The sequence below is a fragment of the Heliconius melpomene genome, chromosome 12 (genome assembly GCF_056956725.1).
Source record: "Heliconius melpomene rosina isolate 202511_hmr_F chromosome 12, ASM5695672v1, whole genome shotgun sequence".
In the NCBI taxonomy this organism is placed as follows: domain Eukaryota; kingdom Metazoa; phylum Arthropoda; class Insecta; order Lepidoptera; family Nymphalidae; genus Heliconius; species Heliconius melpomene.
This window is the reverse complement of record NC_140400.1, coordinates 14,475,719-14,502,402: the sequence shown is the minus strand read 5'-3', so window position 1 is coordinate 14,502,402 and position 26,684 is coordinate 14,475,719. Positions and strand designations below refer to the sequence as shown.

The 26,684-nt window shown below is 31.8% G+C and overlaps 2 protein-coding genes across 2 annotated transcripts; one reads left to right on the top strand and one right to left on the bottom strand.

Annotated features, from left to right (window-relative positions):
* Window positions 1–1,342: 1,342 nt before the first annotated feature.
* On the top strand, window positions 1,343–16,901 carry LOC146534091 (differentially expressed in FDCP 6-like). Its single transcript, XM_085194039.1, has 10 exons — window positions 1,343–1,573; window positions 12,009–12,197; window positions 12,531–12,671; window positions 13,630–13,869; window positions 14,180–14,409; window positions 14,753–14,942; window positions 15,070–15,206; window positions 15,472–15,608; window positions 15,735–15,859; window positions 16,135–16,901. Exons 1-10 carry the CDS (start codon window positions 1,481–1,483, stop codon window positions 16,276–16,278), a joined length of 1,626 nt encoding a protein of 541 aa, XP_085050165.1. The 5' UTR covers window positions 1,343–1,480; the 3' UTR covers window positions 16,279–16,901.
* Window positions 16,893–26,328, bottom strand: LOC146534090 (dynein regulatory complex subunit 10-like). Its single transcript, XM_085194040.1, has 10 exons — window positions 26,183–26,328; window positions 25,471–25,715; window positions 19,769–19,876; window positions 19,596–19,625; window positions 19,331–19,490; window positions 19,113–19,248; window positions 18,892–19,041; window positions 18,240–18,369; window positions 17,479–17,649; window positions 16,893–17,344 (listed from the first exon to the last, which is right to left on the bottom strand). Exons 1-10 carry the CDS (start codon window positions 26,298–26,300, stop codon window positions 17,306–17,308), a joined length of 1,287 nt encoding a protein of 428 aa, XP_085050166.1. The 5' UTR covers window positions 26,301–26,328; the 3' UTR covers window positions 16,893–17,305.
* Window positions 26,329–26,684: the final 356 nt, after the last annotated feature.

The following is a 26,684-nucleotide window of genomic DNA, read 5'->3' as shown; positions in this document are numbered from 1 at the left end:
ACAAAAAACATTTTGTTGTCTGTCTATATATCTGTCCAAGTGTTACCAAGCAGAAAATAAGCTGCATCCTCCACCCCCTGGAGAACAGAAGAACGTCAAGAACAGAAAGTCAACGCAATCAAAAGATCAATGTAAATAAATGTTTAGATAGTGTTGCATAATAAAATACATATGTAGGATTTGAACTCGCGCCTCTTGGAAACCGTGCAAGCGCTCTGACCACCTAGACAGTAAAAAAATATATGTTATATAAGATATTCATATATTTCAGCTTTGAATCAACGACCTTGTAAAGTAACGAACTATTCTTATAGCATATACCATCAGTTATTGGTGATTCATTACAATTTATTTCACATAATATACTCTATGGTGTGATGTGGGTGACGGGCTCGTCTTTATTACGGCCATGTGGGGCCAGGGCAATTAGCGTGTGAGCGAGTGTAATGATAGTGTTAAAAAATAGATAGTGCTTTTAATGTATCGTACATAACATTAATTTGTAAACGATATTTTAATATGAAATTTTGTATTTGATATTTACATATAAATGCTATGCTAATACGACGGTTGTAGGTTCAATCGCCACTCGAGGGAATGAATTATTATTTCATAATATTTTCATTTCTTCGCTCTGGCAACAAGGCAAAAGCCCAGGTGAGCTCCGCCAATCAACAGGCAATGACTCGAAATCTTCTTGAAACCTCTAGAATACGTTGGAAAGTGGGAAGCAGAGTGTTTTAACTCTAGGCTTCATCTGCCTACCCTGCTACATACGAGATACAGCGTGAAGCTGATAAAAAGAAGATAATTTATCATTATCTTCTCAAGTGAGATTCGCAACCGTAAACATCAATTACAGCCCGATAAAAGTAGAAAGATGATTTCATCAAATCTAAACAAATTACTATAAAAATAATCATTACAATTTACTTATATTTTCATTTTTTATTTATCATTTAATAAAAGATAGAGTCAATAGATGTCACAAAACTAAAAATCTATCATCGCCAGCCCTAATAATCATTTGCTACGTTCATTAATCGAACCCATTAATGAAAAGAAGTCATTAAAAATACACATACATAAACAAGTATCTATGTAATACACAAACGTCAACTACGTATGTGATATTAGATATATTTTTCCCTAAGAAGATCGAAAACATGAATATATTCTATAAAATAAATATAATAAATTTCACTTTTTCTAACTATTTAGCTTTTTATTAAGAAAAAAATAAGGATAATGTCAGACTGGGCAAAAAAACGACATTCGTCTCTACACGAGCCTTTATCTCGCGTTCCGCTTCACCCACTTCCTCTGATATCGTATTCATGCTAGTTTGTTATACGTAAGCGCGAGTGACAGACGTCTGTGCAGTGCTCTTGAGAAATATTAATTAATTAATTAATTATTTAATTAATTGTTTATTACTCTATATATTAGTACGTGCTTCTTGAGTGTAAATGGTTGTAAAATGTCTGCTCTATTGAAGAACGTCACGAATTGCATCTGGCACGCGTTTGACTCGCTGCAAATCAATCAGTTGGTTCACAAATCGAAATTAAAGGTTTGTTATTGTTTTTTTTTTATATTCTATTTATATTTTTTTGGAGTGCATTTAGTGATACGTCACTTCGTTCGTAACTTTTTACTCATTCTGAAGAAATTACGATAAATTTCGTTTGTCGTTTGTCTTTTGTTTCACCAGACTGTGTAAAGGAAATATACACATACAAACAATCACCGGTATTAGAATCGAACCCACAACCCTCGCATATAGTCAAACTGGTATCCCTACTACCACGATGAGGACATATTATTATATTATAGGTACTTTCTATTTTTTTCAAGGCATTACAGAAAATGTCAAAGGCTCATAAAATTATGCCTACCTTGACAGTTAATACTGTCATTATTTCAAAATAGGATTACTTTTATAAATATTTTTGAAAATTGTGCTAAAGAAGAAAGATATGTCACTGGTTAAAAAAATAGTTTTAATTTCAAGTTACGAGAAAAAAAATATAATAAGTATTATAGAAGTGTATTACTATTGAATAATAATTACTTAGAAACTAATATCGACATTACCCTAGATGCATCATAAAGCCTTAGTAAAGGAACCTTGAACAACGTTGGAGCTATAAAAGGATTTAAGTAACTAACAGATTTAGCTTAGGTAATATTGTACCTTAACCAAATAAATAATAATATGTTATGAAAAAAAAAATATTATGAATTTAAATCCTATATGTTTATACAAAAATAAATAACATAGGGGATGCGGCAGAAATGACACAAGACACTTCGTTCCTACTAGGGCGACGAAATTAAAATAATTATTTCTCCCGAGTTGGGGTCGAACCCACATTCACAGAAAGTTGATGTGCCCCTACGCCACGCCACGCCATATGTTTATATAGTTCTATTTAATAAACCAGGTCTAGAGGGCTCTCCAGGTCTAGGTCTAAGCTCGCTATTATTCGTCTATACTAGGTTTAATTACATAGATAGATATGGTTGTTTGATAAAGAATCGTGAATCAGAACGAATGGAATTTGAAATCATATTGTATAATCCTCATATAATGCACGGAGCGTATTTAAAAATCGATATCAACTCAGAGATCGATTTTGAGATGCTGTTTTAATTCAAATAGATCGATAGATTAGAACAGAATATCAATATCGCTGTCAAGATCGATCTCAGACTTGAGATAGATAGCATTGTAATACAAATAAATAAACAAAATAAATCAGCTTCACGCTTTATCCGGCACACAGCAGGGTAGACAGAGGGAACCTAGTAGGTATTAAGAAATTCCTTTCCCCACTTTCTGCCGAATTCTGGAGGTATTGCGTGTTGAGTGGCAGAACTCAACCCCGCGCTTAGCCTAGACACCAGAGCGAAGAAATGGAAATATAAACGTAAATAAATATATCACTTCCTCGAGTGGGGATCGAACCCACAACCGTCGTGTTACAGTCACAGCCTTGTGCCGCTGCTCCAAAACAGCCTCATTATAATACAGATTAATTAGATTTATTGTTATTTATTTTGGCAACTCATCGCGTCCTGGATTTTCCGCAAAGCAAACTATGAGAGATAATGCCACGAAGGAATATACACAAAGCGTCTGGCTGATATGATTATATTCTGGTTAGACATAGAGCGGCGTTTAGTTACGCCATTTAACAAAACGGACAGTGAGTTGTCTCTTTTTACGATTTTATAATTGCATATATTATGAACTCATATTTGACGATTTTCAATTGCATATTTAAATTGAAGTAATGTTCGAAATCACATCCCATTTATTGTTTTTACAATGATTCATGTTTATAGAAGCAAACTAGCTAGAATTGCTAAAATTATGCTTAACAAAGTAAATGTTACGTGTCGTTTGTACGATAAGACATTGGCCGAATTACTTCGCCTTCACCTAAAATAATAATATTATTGTAAAGAGACGTATATGTTTAAATTTCTTGTAATATGTACATATAAGTAATCACATAAAGTGTGGGTTCTATTTCCAGTCAAGGAAATGTTTATAATTCAAATCATTTTTTTCCTAGTACTTATCTATTTTGAAATTGAGTGAAAATTTGAGGATGAAGTGTCTGAATTCAACATTAAGATTCCGTTCTTCTTTTTCCACATTCTTTATAATTACCCAAAACAACAAAATAAATAAAAATAATAAACATCTAACAATAAAGTATATCTATATTGGGATATTTGCAAAAATAGACATATCAAGGTTTAATGCTGAAATACACAAACAAACTTAGCGTGACAGACGGTTGTCGACTGACCCGCCCTTCGTCACCACCACCACCCTTACTGAAGGTACCACCATTACATTAACTTCCTAGAAAACTGAACGTAGACAGACATAATTGACATGATGAGTTATTTATATGATTATTAGCTTAGTTTTTATCAGATGTTACACATTTTGCGCGTTTTGCAGAATATTTGAGATAATAACTAGATAATAGTACTTAAAAAGTAATAAAATTATTTTAAGACTTAGTTTAGGGATAATATTTGGTTACATTACTTAGGTGCTTTTGCATTAAAAAAAATTATTCACGCAAAATCTTCACGCTTTCATCTATTGTTAAGTTTAATTAAGCGGGAATCCCCTGGGCTCAAAGGGCGCAGGCCCGTATGGAGTGGCGAGCATTAGGAGGCCTATGTCCAGCAGTGGACTTTAAAAGGCTGATGGATTAGTGTCCTTTCTTTTCGAGCAAGAAGCTATTGCGTAGTTTTTTCACCAGTGTGGAAGTTCGTTCGTTCGCTTCGTTTTAGCTTTTCACTGCATCCCGCACAAGGCAGGGAGGGAAAAGAAATCTGGGAACCTAGTGTTATACACTCTATTACCACAAAGAAATGAAAATCGAACCCACAGCTACCGTGTTTTACAATCAACCGCTACCCCACTACGCCACGACGGCCTTGTAGAGAATAACTTGAAAATAATTCAATACTTATTATTATGATTACATCCAAAATTGTTCTTTTGATAGCACAGAGGGGTGTTTCCGCCTTCCCTTAACCTTCCGCGGCGCCGGTCGGACGGGCGACGACCGGAAGATATAATGTCGGGTGTGCAATCATTCTGTTTATAGCCTTATTTGTTATTTTATTGTAAACTTGCAATGCTATTTTTATTAAGTTCCTTATAGGTTTGTAGGCTATCGTAATAAGAAATAACAAATACATATAATAATATAAATAGTAGAGCGGTTTTTTATTTGTTTTATATTGAGATATTTCTTTTTCTTGCCTTAGTTGGATAAGTCTGCGTCAAACATATACATATGTATATATATAGCTGTTACATTAGTGGGATTAGGTCATCCCTTTAGTAGTATATAAGTGACACCTATTATGTAATACCATGGTGGTTGAAAACCACTCAAATATGTCCCAGAGGTCACCAGGTCAAGGAGAGTGGTGACGCCATTACACCTAAGTGTCACCTTCGTTTAAGTTCTGTCACTGAAAAGTTGATAAACGTGTTGTCCTGCGTGAGCTTTTTTAAAAATATTTATATAAAAATTTATTTTTGACAGAAGAAAGACAACTCGAAAAATTTGTAAAGATATTCAATTGGTTTTTTTCAAATTATTATTTCACCTAATATCCACAGACGCGTAACTTTATTGTAATCGTATTTTTATGTTTATTTGCTACTTTAATTAAGCATAAAACTAAACATAATTATCTCTAGGTATTTAAAACCTAACAAATATTAAACAATCAAGTTCATGCGCCACCCAAGACATCTTAGCGGAAAGTATTATAAACCTATATAAGAAACGATGTCATTAATACATCGTTATAATGATTCATCATTCAATTTATTTAATGTAAATTCGTATATGTAGTTTCAAATATCGACCAGACTTAATTTAATTAAATAGTAATTTACTTTAGCTCTTATTCAGTCCATCTATTTCTGGAAGTCTAAAACTAGCAAAATTTACTATATTTATTATTTTTTATATATAAATATTACGTTACAATATATGTTTATTATTACTTGACTAAAATTCCTGAGATAAACCATAAAAATAAAAATATTCATTTTCATTTTATCGTTATTTAGTAGGTGATTTTACATTACTAACAAATGTAATACTGTCAGTTCGTTCAATTTACTCGTATACCTCCTAAAACAACTTTGTTATTACGTAGGTAGAGGTGGATAGATTTTATCAATAACAAACAATAACTTAATTTATATTTAGTCGTTCAAGCAAATTGAAATTTGAAAACAATATGGTGACGCACATTAGTGCGTCCACACACTTGCATATCTAAACCATTTACAAGTAACATTACTTGTATGAATGAAATGAAAATAAAAGTCTGACATAGTTTGGTTCATTCAATTCAAAGTAATTTTTGGTAAAATATTATAATAAAGTATAAAAATTTGAACGAAACAGGATTGAAGCCCGCATTCCTTAAATGTCGAAACGTCTAATTAAGCCATATGTTAACATCCCGTCATAATAAAATTATAGCTAAGCTATAAAAAAAAGCATTTCAATAAACACAGAAACATAAATGTAAAAAAAATACTTTTAGTAATATTTTACTAATTTTAAATTCTATTATTGTATTTTCCCATTCAAGTTCACATTTTTATTTTTAGTTCCTTCATATACTGTATAACTGTATAAATAATAATATAATATGTCCATTCTCCGTGTATTTACAAAAATAACTAATTTTAATTTGTAATAGTAATTATATACACATTTCATCAATTGAAATTTGTTTTGCAATCCTTGTTTATAATAAGACTAGTAGATACGACGTTGTTTCTTGAAATTCCAAAGTATGACTTATGTAGATTGATATTTCTTATACTTACTTCTATATATATCTCAAAAATGTAACTTAGCGTCCGGTCGAACGTAACCCAGATATCTCTCTAATTAACTCAAATTACCATCATTAAAGAGTCATTGCATGAATAATGAACTTTCGAGTCTAATTTGATTGAACATCATATAAGACTCACAAAACCTCTGTTGTTATTCATGTAGATATGACTAAGGAAGTGATTTTTTTATTTTTTTCTTCTCTTTCATAATTGCACTGTATTCTCTTTCCATTTAATTTCATCTTTCCAGTTTAAAAGGCGAAGAAAGGAATATCGTAGCATTAAATTTTCTCTGCCTTCTCTATTACGTGCGGAACAAAGCGTGAAGCTTTATTGCAAATTATTGTTGATTTTCTCTATGAAATATTATCACCAAAAGAAACGGAAATATTATTTTAGTGTACGTAATATTTATTATGATTAGAATCATAAGTTTAATATTTAAAAACAATAGAAAAACATATTTGTTATGTTAACTAAATTTAGATATTATGTTATTGTCTAACTAAAGCGATAAACAATTGAGATAAATTGCCTAGAGTGTATTAGCCTTATCTTATCAATGGTTAGGCATTTAATTTTAAATATCTATGTACAAATTTCTTTTATCCGTTTCCACACAATAAAAGTAATCCCAAGAAAACATAACATACCTTTATAAAAATAATAATAAAATAATATAATAATAAAATAATTTTCTGTCGTAAAAAGTTAAGTAAGATAAATGCGATTAGATCAATAACTAGGATGCTAGGCTTCCCATCTTTGAGATACTGCATGTTGAGTGACATTTTTTTAAATTTCTTAATTGAAATTAAATTAAAAAACTTACATAACAGAACACTAGATTCAAAGGTTCCCTGTGCCTATCCTGCTACGTGCGGGATACTGCGAGAAGCTAAGAAAAAAATATATAGCTAATGTAATAGCTCTGTACTTTTATTACTTAAAAAGTAAAGAAGTATTGAAATTACTAGGTACATCGAATTGGAATAAAGATATTAAAATAATAATTGAGGTCAAATTCAAGCCTAAAGATATTTTTGTTTTTATTTGCTCGGAAATAAACTTTATTATACTCGTTTTTTTATGATCAAAACTATAAGATTTTAAAAAACTCATTTTATATTTTTTTGCTTTTTAATATTTTTTCACAAGCAATTGTGTTACTCTGACATTTTTAAAGGACACCCTTCATTGTTGCCGTATCTAGGTTAATAACCCCTTGTTAGGTTTAAAAGTTCATTTTAACATGCTCTGCTTGCTTAATTGCGTATTTTTCATATTTTTATACATATTTTTTTACTGTATAGGTCTCATATGAAAATTTGGAGAAAATCGACATTTGTAATAAACACACGTACAGGAAGTTTTTTACGCGTTTTTACGCGTTACCATCGCGATAATCATGAAGCTGGTAAATGTTCTATGGACAGAGACGGAGTTGAGTTACGCCACTCACATTAGTTTCTCGAACTCGGACGGAAAGCGGAAAAAAGGTGTCTGGATATTCACTCTGCTCTCCCCGCTACACAATAAAAAACGTAAATTAAAAAAAAAGATTTCAAGCAGATCAGTACATGTAATTAATATCTTTTCATTTCTTTTAAATAAATAATATTATAAGGAATATGAAAAGACTAATTTTAGTGTAGGTACATATTTAATATTTGTTATGACAAAAATCATAAGTTTCATATTTAAAAAGGATAAATAAATAATAATCTACACTAACTACCTAAGTAATACAAATAAGTTGTCTCCAAAGCAATTACCGGATATTAAGACGAAGAATTTTAATTCTTGTTATAGCTAAACACTACTAGCTAATGCTCAAGTAGCGGAAAATGGACATACTTGTATAAAATATGCAAATTAATTCTTCACTCGTGTTCGCTGTTTGTTTGTAGTTAGATAGCCTTAAACGACTGATTTGTTCTTTTATATACAGATCTTTAATGGGAATATAAAATAAATAGCGTTGTATGTAGAATAATATAGGTAGTATTGCTTTTTGTTCAGTAGCAGTAGAGAAGAAAGACGGTGTAAATGCGATGGTTTTTGGTTCGATTCCCACTAGGAGGAATGAATTATTAAAATTTCTTCGCTTTGATAATAAGACAAAGCGCAATGTAGAGTTCCGCCACTGATCACAATGTGTCAAAATTAACCGGAGTTTGGGGAACGGAGAATCTTAACACTAATTTCCCTCTGTCCACCCCTTGTATATCTTGGATAATGTGACGTTAAAAAAGGTAGGTAGTAATAGAAACAGAAAAATATTTTTATTTAACTCTGACTCTTTTTTAAGTAGAGTACATTAAATGCGCATACAAAATACAATATCCCTAATAAAAAATGAGTGTGAGTGATTTTTTTCATATTTATTCTCTTGTGTGTGATTTTATATGTTAAATGTAAAATAATATAAATACTTACATAAAATTGATAAAAAAACGAATCTTATCCCTATATCTCCAGATCATCTACCTCCAACATAATACGCGAGGCACGTGTCAATTAAAAAAAAATTGAGATGTCATTACGCTGTCAGTGTCATATCCCTTCTAAAGGAATTCGATTAAAAATAAATTCGCTTGTCAACCTCAACGTATCGCCGGCTAAGGGAATGTTGCCATGAGGCCACCTCACCGTAATGGATGTGAACTTGCACTTACATTGCAACTTATATGGTAGTCTTTTATTTATAAATTTATTTTGAAACGTCTTTCTGTCATCGAAAATATATATTTTTTTAATTGAATAATGAAATGGTCAATTTAAAAGCTCAATATGTCAAAATGTCTGATAAGAATTGGTTGTGGCGTTTGTAGGTTGTTCGTTTATGAATATAGTTGATTTTTTAAGTCAGTTATTGTTTTTTATATGTATTGTTTATACAAAGGAATAGGCTTAATATAAATATTAGTTTATCCTCACGTATTTTGTGTTTTGTTATAAACGCGACGGTTTTGGGTTCGATTCTCACTTGGGTGGACACTTTAAAGGAAATCAAAATTAATAGGATACTTCCGGTTAACCTAGAATTAAGAAATTAGACAGCTAGCATCTATAGGTAAGCCTGAATTTCAGAAAAAGGTCGCGAGACCTTCAATTTTTGTAAGGAACCCTCAGTGGGTGAGCCCGACTCGCGCTTGTTTTTTTAATAACCTCTATAATAAATTAAAATTAATGCCCTCTCAAAATATCGAAATATTTTATAAAACTTGGTTCGTACCAGGATCCAAGGCTTGCATTAGTCATATATAAGAATAACAACATAACGTTCAATTATAAAATTACATTTATATATGTCGATGACTAAATACATAGTGCAAAATATTCATTACTAGAAAAAAAAATCAAGTAATATTGTAAAGAATACCTAAATTCTAAATTCAAAAAAAATTCTAAATAATAATCTTTGCTGATAATTTGTATTACTTTTTCCATTCAGGTTATAGCACCTTCATATACAATTCACGGGAATAATATGTTTTTTTAGCTTCACGTTGTTCCCGCACATGGCAGGGTAGGCAAAGTGAACGTAGGGTTAAGATATTGCCGATGGCCGAATTGTGTAAGCATTGCGTTTTAAGTGGTGGAACTTAACGCAGCGCTTTGCTTCGACACTAGAGCGAAGTAATGAAAATATTACATTTGCTCAAATGGGAATCGAATACACAATCTGTCGCGTTTACACGCTTATGCCTCTGCGCCACGGCGGCCTCAATATGTAATCATGTTTAAAATTCTTAGAAACATTCACTAACATGAAATATTATGCTTTGTCTCGTCATCTAGGCATGTTTATTATAGAAACATCTAGGTACAGGTGTGGTAACTCTTACCTAGTAGGTATGTGGTAATATTTATGTATAAATTCCGACTTTCAACAATTACTCTTTAAAATATATTTTAAAAGGGAAGTAGAGGAAAGTAGTGTTTTAACAAAATAAAAAACTTGGCCATTCGTCACCCAGTGGCACAGTATCTGACTTTTTATTTTTTTTTTATTTTAAAAACTACATCCACGGGCTTGTACTAGAGGGGTTGGATGATTACCGACAATTTTTTTTTATTTTTTTTTATTTTTTACATATATTATTATAGTACATTTCATATATAATTAATTGTCTTTTGTATAATTATTTTATACATGTATATAGGTGTGGAATTTTAGATTTGGCCTGGCTGACAGTATCTGACTGTAAATGAGACTACAGTGAGCTCGATTCCCATTTCCTAAACTGAGAAATCATTTATTTTTAGTTCCTCGCTCGGGTAACCAGGCAAACCTCGGCGTTAAGTTCCGCCACTCAACTACTACACACTAGGTTTAGGTTTCCTCTCCCTATCGGTACGGGATACGTATCGCTACGTATAGATACGTACGTTTAAGAAAAATAAACTTTACGGTCGACTTCTTCTTTCTGAAGTAAGTTACTCTTTAAAACTGCTATACCACACTAAAGCGATGCTTTTCGTTAATACAAGAATCTATTATAACCAAACCATGTTAATGCAGTCTCTTCACATGAATCACTAGAAAAGTAGGTCCTTTCGATACTTAAATGTAAGTAACAGCTATGAGTAACTTGGCAACAGAAACCGAGAACCCTAATATATTACGTCACACATGCATTGGTATTATATGCAAGTTTTCCAAATAAAGACTTTAGAATAGCTTTGTTGTTGTTTTTTTTACATAGCAGGGTCGGCAGAGGGAACCTAGTGCTAAGGCACTCCGTTATCCAGAAGACACTTCCGTTCCCGCCTAATTGCTTGGCATTACGTGTTGAATGACAGAATCCAACGCCGCGCTGTGCCTTGTTGCCAGAACTAGATAATGAATATATTGAATGTTTCATTTCTTCGAATTGGAATCCTACTATTAAATACCTACAGCATACTTACATACATATATACAAATTACTTAATGGGAAGAAACAAACCCCGAAATTACTGCCAAGTCACAACTGCATTTTTTTTTTGAAAATATAGATTTTGTAAGATATTTATAATCGATTCAAGTCAGACACAAGCCAACTTAACGCCATTTCATTTCCGGAATGTCTTAAAACTAGGTTATCCCTACCTATCCTGCTAAAAGCGGGATACAGGGTAAAGCTATTAAAAAAAAAGAAATATATTCCAATATATTAGTGGAAAACTATCCTAGCTATCCACTGACGCTGCTGTTTGCTTACGACTCATTAGCTTAAATGGCTTGTAGTCCTTTTGTTTGGCGTCCATTGTACCGGCGAGCTGTTGTACGCTTAATGAAGGTGACTCATACAGCTCGAGGAAAGAACAAGTAATGAAAACGTTTAGAATATAGTATTATAGTTATTTTATGTATAGAAATTATAGAAATACAATAAAATATAGGACTATGGAATAGAATTTATATGATAATAGGTATTTATTAACTTAGGTTAATTGATTAATCTTTTCTTTTATAGAAATAATTAGTTTGCCATTTTTATAAATGAAATACTCCATATTGCCCTACATTCACGAAATTGTGACTGAACTGATCCCTCCATTGGGTTATTCTGATTCACACTTGAACACTTTTTATTTTCTTTTTCAGGTATTAACAGCAAACATAGGTACATTATTAGACTTATATGGCGTAGAGAAGGGCCTGGACCACTACAGATCGTCCCAGGAACTTACCTTCGATGAATTCAGGTACTACCTCCAGCACGAAGTGTTCAGTTCTCTACCCAAGTCTCTGAACTTGCCTGTTGCTAGAGAATACGAAAAGAAGATAAGCGAGGTGGGTTATTATTTATTTTTTTTAATTACCGTGTGTTTGTGATATCATATTAGAATATTCATTTTTTTTAATTAGCTAATATGATTAATTTATAATTCAGGTTTAAATTATAACAAATAAAAACTTCTAATTAAAATTGAAGCTTCCTGGCCTCTATGATACGATAATGAAAATCATTTATTCGCCTAGAGTGGGAATCGAACCCACCACCGATGCGTTTACCGTCGCGACCTCGGAAATTGCTAAAGATAACAATTAATTGTTAATGTTATTTAATAATCTGATTTAAATCTAAACGGTCTCGATTCATTAGATGTTATCTTAATATTACAGGTATGCTGGTTCGTCTGTAAAAAGAACCTGTTAACTCGTGATAAGCCGATCTTCAACGACGACTCTGTGTTCAAATTGTTCAGAATTTTCTGCCTCCTCGCCGATTTGGTGCAAGATGCTGATGATGCTAGTCATTATGTGGTAAGTCTTTAATCAATATTTGTAGTAATAATAGAAAATAGTGGCTAACGGGGTGTAATGGATCAGTGGTGAGGAAAACGCGGCGTTAAATTCCACAACGTACCCCGGTATGTCTCGATCTTTCGCAGTATTCGAGGAGAACTAAGTGTTTTAACACTGGGCTGGTCACACATAGACATACTTATTTATGTGTTTTTCCCATTTTATAGAACTTTTATCCTTACACCTTTTATTTACGAAAAATTTGCTTATAATTTATGTAATTATTTTAGTATATTATAAAGAAAGATATAATTAAAATTGCTATCGATAATTGCATCCACTTTTGGTATTCTTTAAGGTCAGAATATTTAATTGAAAAAAATCTGTTATTAAAAAATTAAGCTGACTTTTTTAAATTATAAATATTTCGTAATTCTGTTCCAAGTCATACAATCAACGATATTTGTATGGTTTTTTATTTTTAGCCCACACGTGTATATCACGTGTCGATATAACAGTACAAACAGTTTCTTTATGAACACAACAACACATATGCTGTGTTTAGGAAGATTTTTTAATAAAAGTAATAAAGTTTTTTATGCTCTATACATTAATTTTAGTTACTAAAATTTTATATAAGTAGTAAGTAGGGATTCTTTCCTTTCGATAAGTTAAAGGAATATGGAAAAATAGAATGAAATCTTGGCTCATTTAAAAATTCTGATGTTTAACTTAACGTATCCTTTGGCAACTATGACGTCATCCACCGTATTCATAGTATTTTAAAGTATTCAAGTAAATGCCTTTTTGGCAAGTAGCATTAGCATTGTATTGTGTTTTATATGAAGGAGGAAACCACTTTTTTAAAACATTTCTTTTAATATTACTTTCATCATAAATCAGGATACATTTTTTAAAGTTATTTTTTTATTTTTACAATTATTACTTAAGTATATCATACCAATGCCTATTACAGGTAGTCCTCCAGCCTTCAGAAGCTGGTATCATCACAGAACAGTTGGTACACTGTCTAGGTTTAAGATGGGATGCAGCAGACTGGGAGGCTCTCGGCTCCTCTATTGGACATTTCAAATGGGCAGCCTTCCTAGCAGTACTAGAAGCTAAATATTGTTGCGATCAACAATTACATTCTGAAGCTTTAGTTGAAGCTGTGGATGAAATTTACGATGTATTTATTGAGGATATTATTAAAAAGGCAAGTAATTAAATAATACACATAACATAAGATTCAATAGGCATTTTTAGCTATAAGTATAAAGTTGTTTCTATAACTGTAGGTGGAATTCGTATACTTCATATGGTTTCAAGAGAATCTATTAGTCTTTTTTTTTATTTCTTTTCGTTTGAAATGTTGATTATAGCAATATGTAGATAATATAAGGTCTTGGTCTTGGATCTAGATCTAATAGTTAGTGGAATGCTCTATTATGCAACGAAAATTAAGCTTTATCAATATGCACATAAACTGTACCTACTTTAAATGTAAAAACGTTCATTTATTTCAGGGTTATCTCTTCAAACGCGGCTATCTGTTACCCACAATGCGAGAATATTGGTGTGTTCTTCAGCCCTGCGCCTTGACTTACTACAAGAGCTCGTCACAAAAGGAACAATGTGGTAGAATATCCATAGACGCGTACTGTTCCGTTGAAGCTGCTGCTGGAGAAGGTAAAATACAAAGGTTTCAACTTATCACTCCTGAACGAACCTTTGAATTTGGCACTCAAGATCATAAGTAAGTAAAATTATTATAATTTAATATCACTGAACTTTGAGTAATGTTAAGTACGTCACCCGAAACCGAAAAACCAAAGCTTCATTCAAAAAGATGTCACTTAATCAGCACTATAAAATCTTATATATCATATATAAGATAAGGCAGAAGAAACCTAGTGTTAAGGCACTCTGTTCTCCTTCTTCCCTAAATTACGAAACATTCGTGTTGAGTGGCACTATCAATCATTCTGTCGAATGGGATTCAAATCCACAATCATTGCTTGTAATAAAGAGAGAATTGTCTCTAAAATGGCCTACAACTACACTGTTAACCACTTAATAATACTCTTATCATTATCCAGGAGTCGTCTCCAATGGTTATCAGCCCTACGTCAAGCCGCAGCGGTGTCAGGAGGAGCGGATGGTTACCAAAGGCGAGCTCGCGCTGGGCGGCGCGGCGCGGGCGCGAGGAGGGAACAAGAGGTTAAAGAAGCGAGGGCAAGGCTGCAGCTTGAAGTTCGTGCTAGATTAGCTGCTGAGGCACAAGCTCAGGTTTTTAGTTTTTGTTAAATTTTAGTAAACTTTAAATGAAGCTTAAAATGTTAGAATCTTAAGATAAAAGTAAGTATTTTTAGAAGTTATCTTACAAGAATTATAACTTACTTCATATCTTTTCCAGGAGCTAGCAGAATTAGCACAAAAGGATAACAAAAAATTAGAAGAATTAAAAAATGCTCAGGCAGAGTTAGAGAAACTATTACAAGAAGAAACACAAGCCAAGCGAGATGAAGAAATAGTCAGAGCCTTACAAGCCAGGTAAAAAAAGTACATATATTAAGGATTCGTATCTAAAGGTGTAAATGGGACCTCATTAATTAAGACTTCGCTGTCCGACCGTCTGTCTGTCTCTCTGTCTGTTCGTCTGTCTGTCTGTCCGTCTTTCATCAGGCTGTATCTATCTCTTGAACCCTGATAGTTGGACTTTAATTTTGAATGTGATTCGAGACTATAATAATCACGTTTTACTGTCAGAAACTGTCCCAATGCTTCTAATGTTTATCATTTATTGTCAACATTTTAGAGTATTAGCAGAAGAATGGGAACGACGAGAGGAACTAGAAAGGTTGCAAGAGGAACAAAATAAAATGCTAGAAGAGGAAAGACTGAAACGTAAACAATTCGAAATGCTCCAAGCTGAAAAGGAAGCGCAATATAAAGGTAGAACATGCTTTTAGAATCGTCAAGTTTTAATAGAGTAGATTCATTTTAGTAATTGACTATTTTGATTGTTGCCTTATTTTTTCCTGTACCACTATATATCTATGTGCTTAATAAATGTTTTAGAAGCTGAAAAACGTTTAAAAGAACTGGAGCAAGAGAAACAGCAGCTGGACGCAGAACTGAGGGCGGCACAGGAAAAGATCTCTCAAACGGAACACAATGCACAAGCACTTCACGTACAACTTAGGGTTAGTCTTCTGAACTAAATTGTTTTTTAAACAATTTTGAAACAATGTCATGTATTTATTTCCTTAACATACTATGTTAAGACTAATATGGCACAATACCATTTCTTTTTAAGATAGTGTTTTGCTATTTTTTCCCATTTTCTTCATATGTTTTGTGATATATGTCTATTAAATATCAATTTTAATACTCGTTTGAATTCTTCTGACTTAATAATATTAGAAAATTCATGTAAAATTGTAATGGGTATTTTTTTTAATTATGTCAATTATTTCAGGACTTAAATCCAATTCTCCGCAATGGAGAACGAGCACGCAGAGCAATATCCTTTGTGCCTACAACGAAAAGTTCGTCCGACACTTTAATCGACCTTCGAGCTTTGAGGCATTTGAAAACTTTAAATGACGATGAGAAAATATAAAAGAATCTGTTGGTTGAAGTTCAAAGAAAGAAGAAGAAATTATGGAAACGTTACCAAAAGAGAAGAGAAGGCCAGAAGACAATATCCATCAAATTGACAGATATCTAAACAAATAAGTTTCTTGTGAAGATATTCTTGGCTTGGCTATTAATGTTATTTGAATGGATCGTTTATTTAGAAGAATTATATTTATATTGCTTTTGAATTGAGCTCAGTTATGAAATCGCAATATAAAATACGCATGTAACAATCATATCTCTTTATAATTACATAACAAGGATCCCCTTCAAAATTACATAAAAATAATTACTTATCTGTTATGCTATAAAAGTTATTATTTCCAATAAAATATAAAAGTGTAAACGAAGCATAATGCAAAAAAAATTGAGAAGTGAAAATTGACACATTCATAATTATTATATAATATATACAACCTGCAAATTTAAATACTCCTACCTAGTATTATCTACTAAAGTACTTAATTTTAACAGCATTATTCAAAATAGTATTACCACCACATCATTGCTAAATTGTTAAAGGAAAACATGGATATATTGTGTTGCTTGCATTTTTCCATAAATTGTATATTATTGAATGAAATAAAAATTTCAATATGAATAAAATTGTTTTATTTATTATAAAAAACACATTGTATTATATATAATCACATAATACTATCTACTTCGCCGCTCTCTTCTGCATCAGCTTTTGCAACTTCTTGAGCTAAGTGAAGGAATAAATATTAAGGTAGGGGCGGAGGATTACGGTAATAGTAAGGAGGGGTTTTAATAAATCTGTATTAGATTTGTATTAGGGCTTCCCATCCCACAACCTGTATATCTCAGTTTGAGGGACTAGGAATTTTTATGTTCAGGTATTTGCGGAAAGAATGCCGTATACATGGGGGAGCCCTCTATATTAAAAGACCTGGTTTCTGTCATGTAACGAAACATATAAAAATCACTATGTTATGGACTTTGGAGTTAGTTTAAGGAAGTGGATTAGAATTAGGATGAAAGAATGAGAACTAAGCTTTCTTCTTCCCCTTTTTGCCTTTTCCTTTGAGCTGCGTATTTTAATATGTATTATTTCTTTATCTCAAGATGTTTCATCTACTTTTTTGTTTATATTTTATAAAATAATTCATAAGATTATGCAAATTTTATGTCTTAATAAAATGAAAATAAATATTAATAATACCCGTTTTTTCTCCGCTCTGTTGGCCAAAACCTCTCTCCAAGCACTTTGTATAACTCGCGCTGCGTGTTCCAGAAGGAACTTATTCATCTTCTCTGTCATCTCCTGGTGGTATTCTTGTTCACGCTCTTCCATTAATGGAATATACTCGATGTCTTGCTCAGCAATCTCTTTCTAATATCAATGTAATATTTATTTTAAGCCCCTAAATAACTTTAATGCTGAGAAACATTAAAATTTTTGATAATTGACGAACACAATTACTATTATTTATTTACCTTATAGTTATAGAATTGAGGTCGTGGTGGCGCAAGGCCGCAACAGTGTGACTGTAACGCGACGGTTGTGGGTTCAATCCCCATTTGAGGGAATGCATTATTTTTTATTATAAGAATATTCGCATTTTCTTCCCTCTGCCAACAAGGCAAAAGCCCGGCGTTGACATCCGCTACTCAACTCTCGAAACATTCGGTGGAAAGAGGGGAATGGTTATAGAATTTTCAGTTCAACAATAAATAACATTGAATCTGTACATATAATAAAACTGTAACTCATCGCTGTCTCTACATGAAAAATATATATTTTTCCATTTATCAATGAAATTGAACGTAAAACGATGAGTTTTTCATTTGTTGTGTATCTGTTAAATATTTTTTCTTTCTTGTGGCAATCGAGTCGCTGTACCGCTGCGCCACTATCGCCGTAGTTATAAGTGACAGTACAAAAATAAATATTCAAAATAAGTTAACACTATGTAGATTCACCTCCAACACCTCGCATTTCTCAAACTCTTCTTCATATTTTTCGGTGAACTCATCAAGCTCTATTTGCTTGTCGCCCATTTCAAGGTCGTATTTCTGCAGCCACGACAGTAACTGAGTTTCTACTTTGAACCTAAAATTTGTGATACGGAAATAGCCATATACAGTATAAAAATATTTTAAATTACAATGCTCACGTATTCGAAGGTGTAAGACCAGTTTCTTATAAGTCCCCCTAATTTTTGGAGTAGTCTAATATGGTACGTCTACCGTTACTCTATTCTCCACATTGACTATTATTTTAGTACAAAAGGCATTTACACATATTTTTAACCATAAATCGGCTTGCTCATACCGCATTCTACAAAACTTATACGCTATATTTATGCAAGAAATAAACACAAATCGAAATAAACAGAAATCGAAGAAAATATATAACTATAATCTTAAAGTCTAAAGAAACACTTATTATACTTAATAATTCTGTAAGGTTGTGTTATTGTGGGTTCGATTACCACCCGGGCAATGAATTATATTAATATCTTTGGTCTGGCAATTAGACTAAATGAGGTGTTGAGGTCTGCAACGAACTGTGAAAATTGGACGGTACTTGGAGAACGAAGTGGCTTAATTAATTTCCCCGAGAAAATCTCACCTACGAGCTCGTTGATTTTTCTCTTCAATGAGATGGGATTTTAGCAAATTTTCATACATCTCCCGCGACTCTATTTCTTCTTCTTTTAGCATTTCGTTTTTAACTGCATGGGCTCTACTAGCTTGATCCATTTCACGTTCGGAATCGAAACTGCAAGAGACACGTATTTCAATCAATTTAGGCAGTGGAGGATTTACCAATAAGTTATAATAGGCACTCACATTTTCTTCTTAAGCTTAGCATCAGCTTCTTGATTTAGCATCGCCAATTCTTTCTCTAATTTGGATATCATATCTGCTTTCGTTTTCATTGTCTCTTCGAATCTATCATTTTCTTCTTTTAATGTATCAGTATATTCTATAATCATAAAGATTTATATATTATTTTTGGTTTAATTTTTGGATTACAATTTAACAATATTTGAAAATTTTTAAAATACCTTTGATTTTAGCAATTAATTTTTCATTTGAAGCTTCAAGTTTCCTCATGTTAATTTTCGCCTCTAATTCCTCGGCAGCTGTTGTTGCCATTTGACGCACCATCAGATCGCGAAAGTGTTCCAACGTGAGAAGATAATCCATTCCTGGAGGTTGGTTTTCCTAGAAAAGTAATGAAACAAAGCCATTTTTATATATTACTACATTAATATAATGCATAGTAATTTTTCATCGAAGTTTAACGTTTTTCAATTTTCAGACACATACCTCATCTAAATTCGGTAATTCAGCTTTCATCTGAAATTACATAAAGAAGACTATTAAAATATTTTATCATAGAATACAACGGTGTCCCTAAAATTGGTGATTGGCTGTGTTGATCATGATTATATAATACTAAAGCTTGTATTTAAATTATTACAGAAATATAAATAACATACCTCTTGAATCATCTCTTCCACTTTGGGGCGTAGAACAGGATAACTGTTCATGATGTACATCAAATGTCCCAGTTCTGGATTCAGCCGATTCTTTAACGACACGTCCCCCTGAAATCATAGGATGTGTTTCACTAATTATTTCATAAAAACAAATACTGGATATGAATATTATGGAAAATCTTGGAGTTGAACAACAGAAATACAAAAATAATAAGCTAAACTGAGCTGTATAAAAATATATAATTTTTTTATGTAAATATAAACGTTGCCGAATTTAAAAGTCGTTAAGATTAAAAGTCTTACTTATCTATATATATAAAAGGACTTGTCCTCACTGACTGAGGTAAGACGATGTCTGTGAACTTAGCAGAGCATTGTCCAGCAGATCAAAAAAAAAATGGAGTTCTCTTCGCATGCACCTGAGTTCTATAGTTCCTGATAGGTTTTATAAATAGTTCTGTCGTTTTTACCCCTGAAAAAGTTATGTAAAAAAATGATCTGCTAACTTGGCAGATCATTTTTTTGCAAATAAAAATCGGGGCGAGATCTGCACTCATAGGGATGAATAAAATAGTTCCTGATAATTTTTAACAATAGTTCTGTTAATTTCACGAAGAAAAAAAATTTTAAAAAGAAAAAAAGAACGTTTGTTTCGAAAATATTTCAAAAGGTAAAGTAATTTTTAAAATTACTAAAATTATATTCAGACGCGAGAACTCTTTATTTTACAATATAATATGAGTAGTTCTACGATATTTAGCCTGAAAGAAAACCAGAACTCTGAAAAAACTGCCAGCAGAGCATAGTTGATTGTATGAAATATTGAAAAATGTCCATTTCAACTATTCATATGTAAAAGTACTAAATTATTTTTTTTGAAAGTGTTCAGACACGGGAACTCTTAAGTTTCTATTAGAATATGAGTAGTTCTATTATAAAAAGCCAATTATAAAACTAGAACTCCTGTAAAAATGCCAGCAGAGCATACCTGATTATTCAATTTGTCGAAAAATATCACATTAACTTGTTGCGAAGAAAAATATTTTTTAAAAATATTAATATCTTGCTCAGAACCGAGAACTCTTCATTTTTCAATAGAATATAAGTAGTTCTAGGACATTTAGCCTGAAAGAAAACCAGAACTCTGAAAAAACTGCCAGCAGAGCATAGTTGTTTGTATGAAATATTGAAAAATGTCCATTTCAAGTCTTCATATGTGAAAGTACTAAATAATTTTCTATTTTAATGTGCTCAGACTCGGGAACTCTTTGATTTCTAACAGAATATGAGTAGTTCTATTATAAAAAGCCAATTATAAAACTAGAACTCCTGTAAAAATGCCAGCAGAGCATACCTGATTATTCAATTTGTCGAAAAATATCACATTAACTTGTTGCGAAGAAAAATATTTTTTAAAAATATTAATATCTTGCTCAGAACCGAGAACTCTTCATTTTTCAATAGAATATAAGTAGTTCTACGATATTTAGCCTGAAAGAAAACCAGAACTCTGAAAAAACTGCCAGCAGAGCATAGTTGTTTGTATGAAATATTGAAAAATGTCCATTTCAACTCTTCATATGTGAAAGTACTACATAATTTTCTATTTTAATGTGCTCAGACTCGGGAACTCTTTGATTTCTACTAGAGTATGAGTAGTTCTATTATAAAAAGCCAATTATAAAACTAGAACTCCTGTAAAAATGCCAGCAGAGCATACCTGATTATTCAATTTGTCGAAAAATATCACATTAACTTGTTGCGAAGAAAAATATTTTTTAAAAATATTAATATCTTGCTCAGAACCGAGAACTCTTCATTTTTCAATAGAATATAAGTAGTTCTACGATATTTAGCCTGAAAGAAAACCAGAACTCTGAAAAAACTGCCAGCAGAGCATAGTTGTTTGTATGAAATATTGAAAAATTTCCATTTCAACTCTTCATATGTGAAAGTACTAAATAATTTTCTATTTTAATGTGCTCAGACTCGGGAACTCTTTGATTTCTACTAGAATATGAGTAGTTCTATTATAAAAAGCCAATTATAAAACTAGAACTCCTGTAAAAATGCCAGCAGAGCATACCTGATTATTCAATTTGTCGAAAAATATCACATTAACTTGTTGCGAAGAAAAATATTTTTTAAAAATATTAATATCTTGCTCAGAACCGAGAACTCTTCATTTTTCAATAGAATATAAGTAGTTCTACGATATTTAGCCTGAAAGAAAACCAGAACTCTGAAAAAACTGCCAGCAGAGCATAGTTGTTTGTATGAAATATTGAAAAATTTCCATTTCAACTCTTCATATGTGAAAGTACTAAATAATTTTCTATTTTAATGTGCTCAGACACGGGAACTCTTGGATTTCTAACAGAATATAAGTTGTTCTATTATACAATGCCAATTATAAAACCGGAACTCCTGTAAAAATGCCAGCAGAGCATAGTTGAAAATTCGATTTGTTGAAAAATATCAAATTAACTTGTTGCGACGAAAAATATTTCTTAAAAATATTAATATCATTCTCAGAAGCAAGAACTCTTTATTTTACAATAGAATACAGGTAGTTCTACGATATTTAGCCTGAAAAAAAAACTAGAACTCTGAAATAACTGCCAGCAGAGCATAGTTGAACATATGAAATGTAGAAAAATAACAAATTTAACTCTTCATATGTAAAAGTACTAAATATTTTTTTCAGAGTTCTGGTTTTCTTTCAGGCTAAATGTCCTAGAACTACTTATATTCTATTGAAAAATGAAGAGTTCTCGGTTCTGAGCAAGATATTAATATTTTTAAAAAATATTTTTCTTCGCAACAAGTTAATGTGATATTTTTCGACAAATTGAATAATCAGGTATGCTCTGCTGGCATTTTTACAGGAGTTCTAGTTTTATAATTGGCTTTTTATAATAGAACTACTCATATTCTGTTAGAAATCAAAGAGTTCCCGAGTCTGAGCACATTAAAATAGAAAATTATTTAGTACTTTCACATATGAAGAGTTGAAATGGAAATTTTTCAATATTTCATACAAACAACTATGCTCTGCTGGCAGTTTTTTCAGAGTTCTGGTTTTCTTTCAGGCTAAATATCGTAGAACTACTTATATTCTATTGAAAAATGAAGAGTTCTCGGTTCTGAGCAAGATATTAATATTTTTAAAAAATATTTTTCTTCGCAACAAGTTAATGTGATATTTTTCGACAAATTGAATAATCAGGTATGCTCTGCTGGCATTTTTACAGGAGTTCTAGTTTTATAATTGGCTTTTTATAATAGAACTACTCATATTCTGTTAGAAATCAAAGAGTTCCCGAGTCTGAGCACATTAAAATAGAAAATTATTTAGTACTTTCACATATGAAGACTTGAAATGGACATTTTTCAATATTTCATACAAACAACTATGCTCTGCTGGCAGTTTTTTCAGAGTTCTGGTTTTCTTTCAGGCTAAATGTCCTAGAACTACTTATATTCTATTGAAAAATGAAGAGTTCTCGGTTCTGAGCAAGATATTAATATTTTTAAAAAATATTTTTCTTCGCAACAAGTTAATGTGATATTTTTCGACAAATTGAATAATCAGGTATGCTCTGCTGGCATTTTTACAGGAGTTCTAGTTTTATAATTGGCTTTTTATAATAGAACTACTCATATTCTGTTAGAAATCAAAGAGTTCCCGAGTCTGAGCACATTAAAATAGAAAATTATTTAGTACTTTCACATATGAAGAGTTGAAATGGAAATTTTTCAATATTTCATACAAACAACTATGCTCTGCTGGCAGTTTTTTCAGAGTTCTGGTTTTCTTTCAGGCTAAATGTCCTAGAACTACTTATATTCTATTGAAAAATGAAGAGTTCTCGGTTCTGAACAAGATATTAATATTTTTAAAAAATATTTTTCTTCGCAACAAGTTAATGTGATATTTTTCGACAAATTGAATAATCAGGTATGCTCTGCTGGCATTTTTACAGGAGTTCTAGTTTTATAATTGGCTTTTTATAATAGAACTACTCATACTCTAGTAGAAATCAAAGAGTTCCCGAGTCTGAGCACATTAAAATAGAAAATTATTTAGTACTTTCACATATGAAGAGTTGAAATGGACATTTTTCAATATTTCATACAAACAACTATGCTCTGCTGGCAGTTTTTTCAGAGTTCTGGTTTTCTTTCAGGCTAAATATCGTAGAACTACTTATATTCTATTGAAAAATGAAGAGTTCTCGGTTCTGAGCAAGATATTAATATTTTTAAAAAATATTTTTCTTCGCAACAAGTTAATGTGATATTTTTCGACAAATTGAATAATCAGGTATGCTCTGCTGGCATTTTTACAGGAGTTCTAGTTTTATAATTGGCTTTTTATAATAGAACTACTCATATTCTGTTAGAAATCAAAGAGTTCCCGAGTCTGAGCACATTAAAATAGAAAATTATTTAGTACTTTCACATATGAAGACTTGAAATGGACATTTTTCAATATTTCATACAAACAACTATGCTCTGCTGGCAGTTTTTTCAGAGTTCTGGTTTTCTTTCAGGCTAAATGTCCTAGAACTACTTATATTCTATTGAAAAATGAAGAGTTCTCGGTTCTGAGCAAGATATTAATATTTTTAAAAAATATTTTTCTTCGCAACAAGTTAATGTGATATTTTTCGACAAATTGAATAATCAGGTATGCTCTGCTGGCATTTTTACAGGAGTTCTAGTTTTATAATTGGCTTTTTATAATAGAACTACTCATACTCTAGTAGAAATCAAAGAGTTCCCGAGTCTGAGCACATTAAAATAGAAAATTATTTAGTACTTTCACATATGAAGAGTTGAAATGGACATTTTTCAATATTTCATACAATCAACTATGCTCTGCTGGCAGTTTTTTCAGAGTTCTGGTTTTCTTTCAGGCTAAATATCGTAGAACTACTCATATTCTATTGTAAAATAAAGAGTTCTCGCGTCTGAATATAATTTTAGTAATTTTAAAAATTACTTTACCTTTTGAAATATTTTCGAAACAAACGTTCTTTTTTTCTTTTTAAAAATTTTTTTCTTCGTGAAATTAACAGAACTATTGTTAAAAATTATCAGGAACTATTTTATTCATCCCTATGAGTGCAGATCTCGTCCCGATTTTTATTTGCAAAAAAATGATCTGCCAAGGGAAGTTAGCAGATCATTTTTTTACATAACTTTTTCAGGGGTAAAAACGACAGAACTATTTATAAAACCTATCAGGAACTATAGAACTCAGGTGCATGCGAAGAGAACTCCATTTTTTTTTTGATCTGCTGGACAATGCTCTGCTAAGTTCACAGACATGGTAAGACGCACGCACAGCCGTAACCGCTGATGGTACAAACGTGGAATTTGGACAGATGTTTACTTTTGTAATCTGGACATCCACTAAGAAGGAATTTTGAAAAATTTTAATCCAAAAGGGGTGAAATAGAGGTTGAAAGTTTGTATGGAAAAAAATTTAAATCGGCACCGATTCTTATAAAATTTGATATTCAGACTCTTAAAAGTATTTAATTGAACACGTGTTTCATGGTTTTCTAGAATTCACCCCTAATTACGCAAGTGAAGCTGCGCGCGTCCGCTAGTTAACGATAAATGTTTTATAAAATAAACTTGTTTTAAACAAGACAATTTCAATAGCAAAGTTTGTAAAATATAAAACCCACCGCTTTTATATCTTCCAAAGCAGCCATATTTAGTAAGCTTGTAGAGAATAGTGGATTATCATATTGTTCGAATATGAAAATAAGATCTTCCATGTGTTGAGGAGTCAGTATGGAGTTGAGGGTGCGATACTCTTGGACCAGACTCGGGAGACATAGAGCTAGCTTGGTTTTATATACAGCCTCGTCGAGAATCTTAGTAATGCGTTCCGCTTGGATGTGACACTCCAAATCGATAGGAGAAGCAGCTGTATCATAAACGTAAATATAATAAGTAATATACAAAAAAATATATATGTGGAACCGAGGCCCGTCTTCGACGTTGTTAACTCGATGATTGTAAGTTCAATTACTACTCTGAGAGTGAATTTGGGCGGAAAATGGAGAGCAGAATATTTTAAAACCATATTCTCAGTACCTGTCCTACTACGCTGAAATAAAGATGAATTTAAATGGTAACACATACTTTATTTTAATTATGCATAACTTGTACAATAGCGATCGGATAAGATCAGATAAGTAATACACATACATATAATTTTAAATGTAGGTACATGAAAAGATTAATTGATCCCAAGACAAAGAAGTAGACACCAGCTCATATTTAGCATACAAAATATAGTTAAAAATCGAACTATGGATTACTGTTGAAGAAGTTAATGGATGCTTAAAATATAAAGCTATGTATATATTTTAAAAATAATGTACTAGTTACCATTATCTTTAGAAAAATCTTCGTCATCTCTCTCAGTGCTATCATGACTGCTGACCGTCTTAGAGCTACCAGAGTACGTTGACGGAGACTGCAGAGTTCCAGTTGACTGAGCATCCATTTTTATTATTCAAATACTTTTTATTCAGTATTTTAGCTAATAATTAATTGAAAACACCACTTGTCACTATTACATTTATAATATGTCATATACGATTTAAAAATATATAAAAACAGCCTTACGTTATTATATTATACATTTACAAACTTTTCAGGTTCCTCAGGCCTGTTTTGGTTCCTTCCATTTTCCTGTTAGCAACGTAGAATATCAATACAAGAAGATAAAAGAAATAAGCTGTTCCATGAATGATTACATGTTGCTATGATATTCTATGAAGGTATGTTTAGTCAATAACTTCTACAGGTACCTACTTTTTACTGCTCCAAACACTTGTTACTTTAAAGGTAAGAAGAAGTTGTGAGTATTTTTTATATGTACTTATAT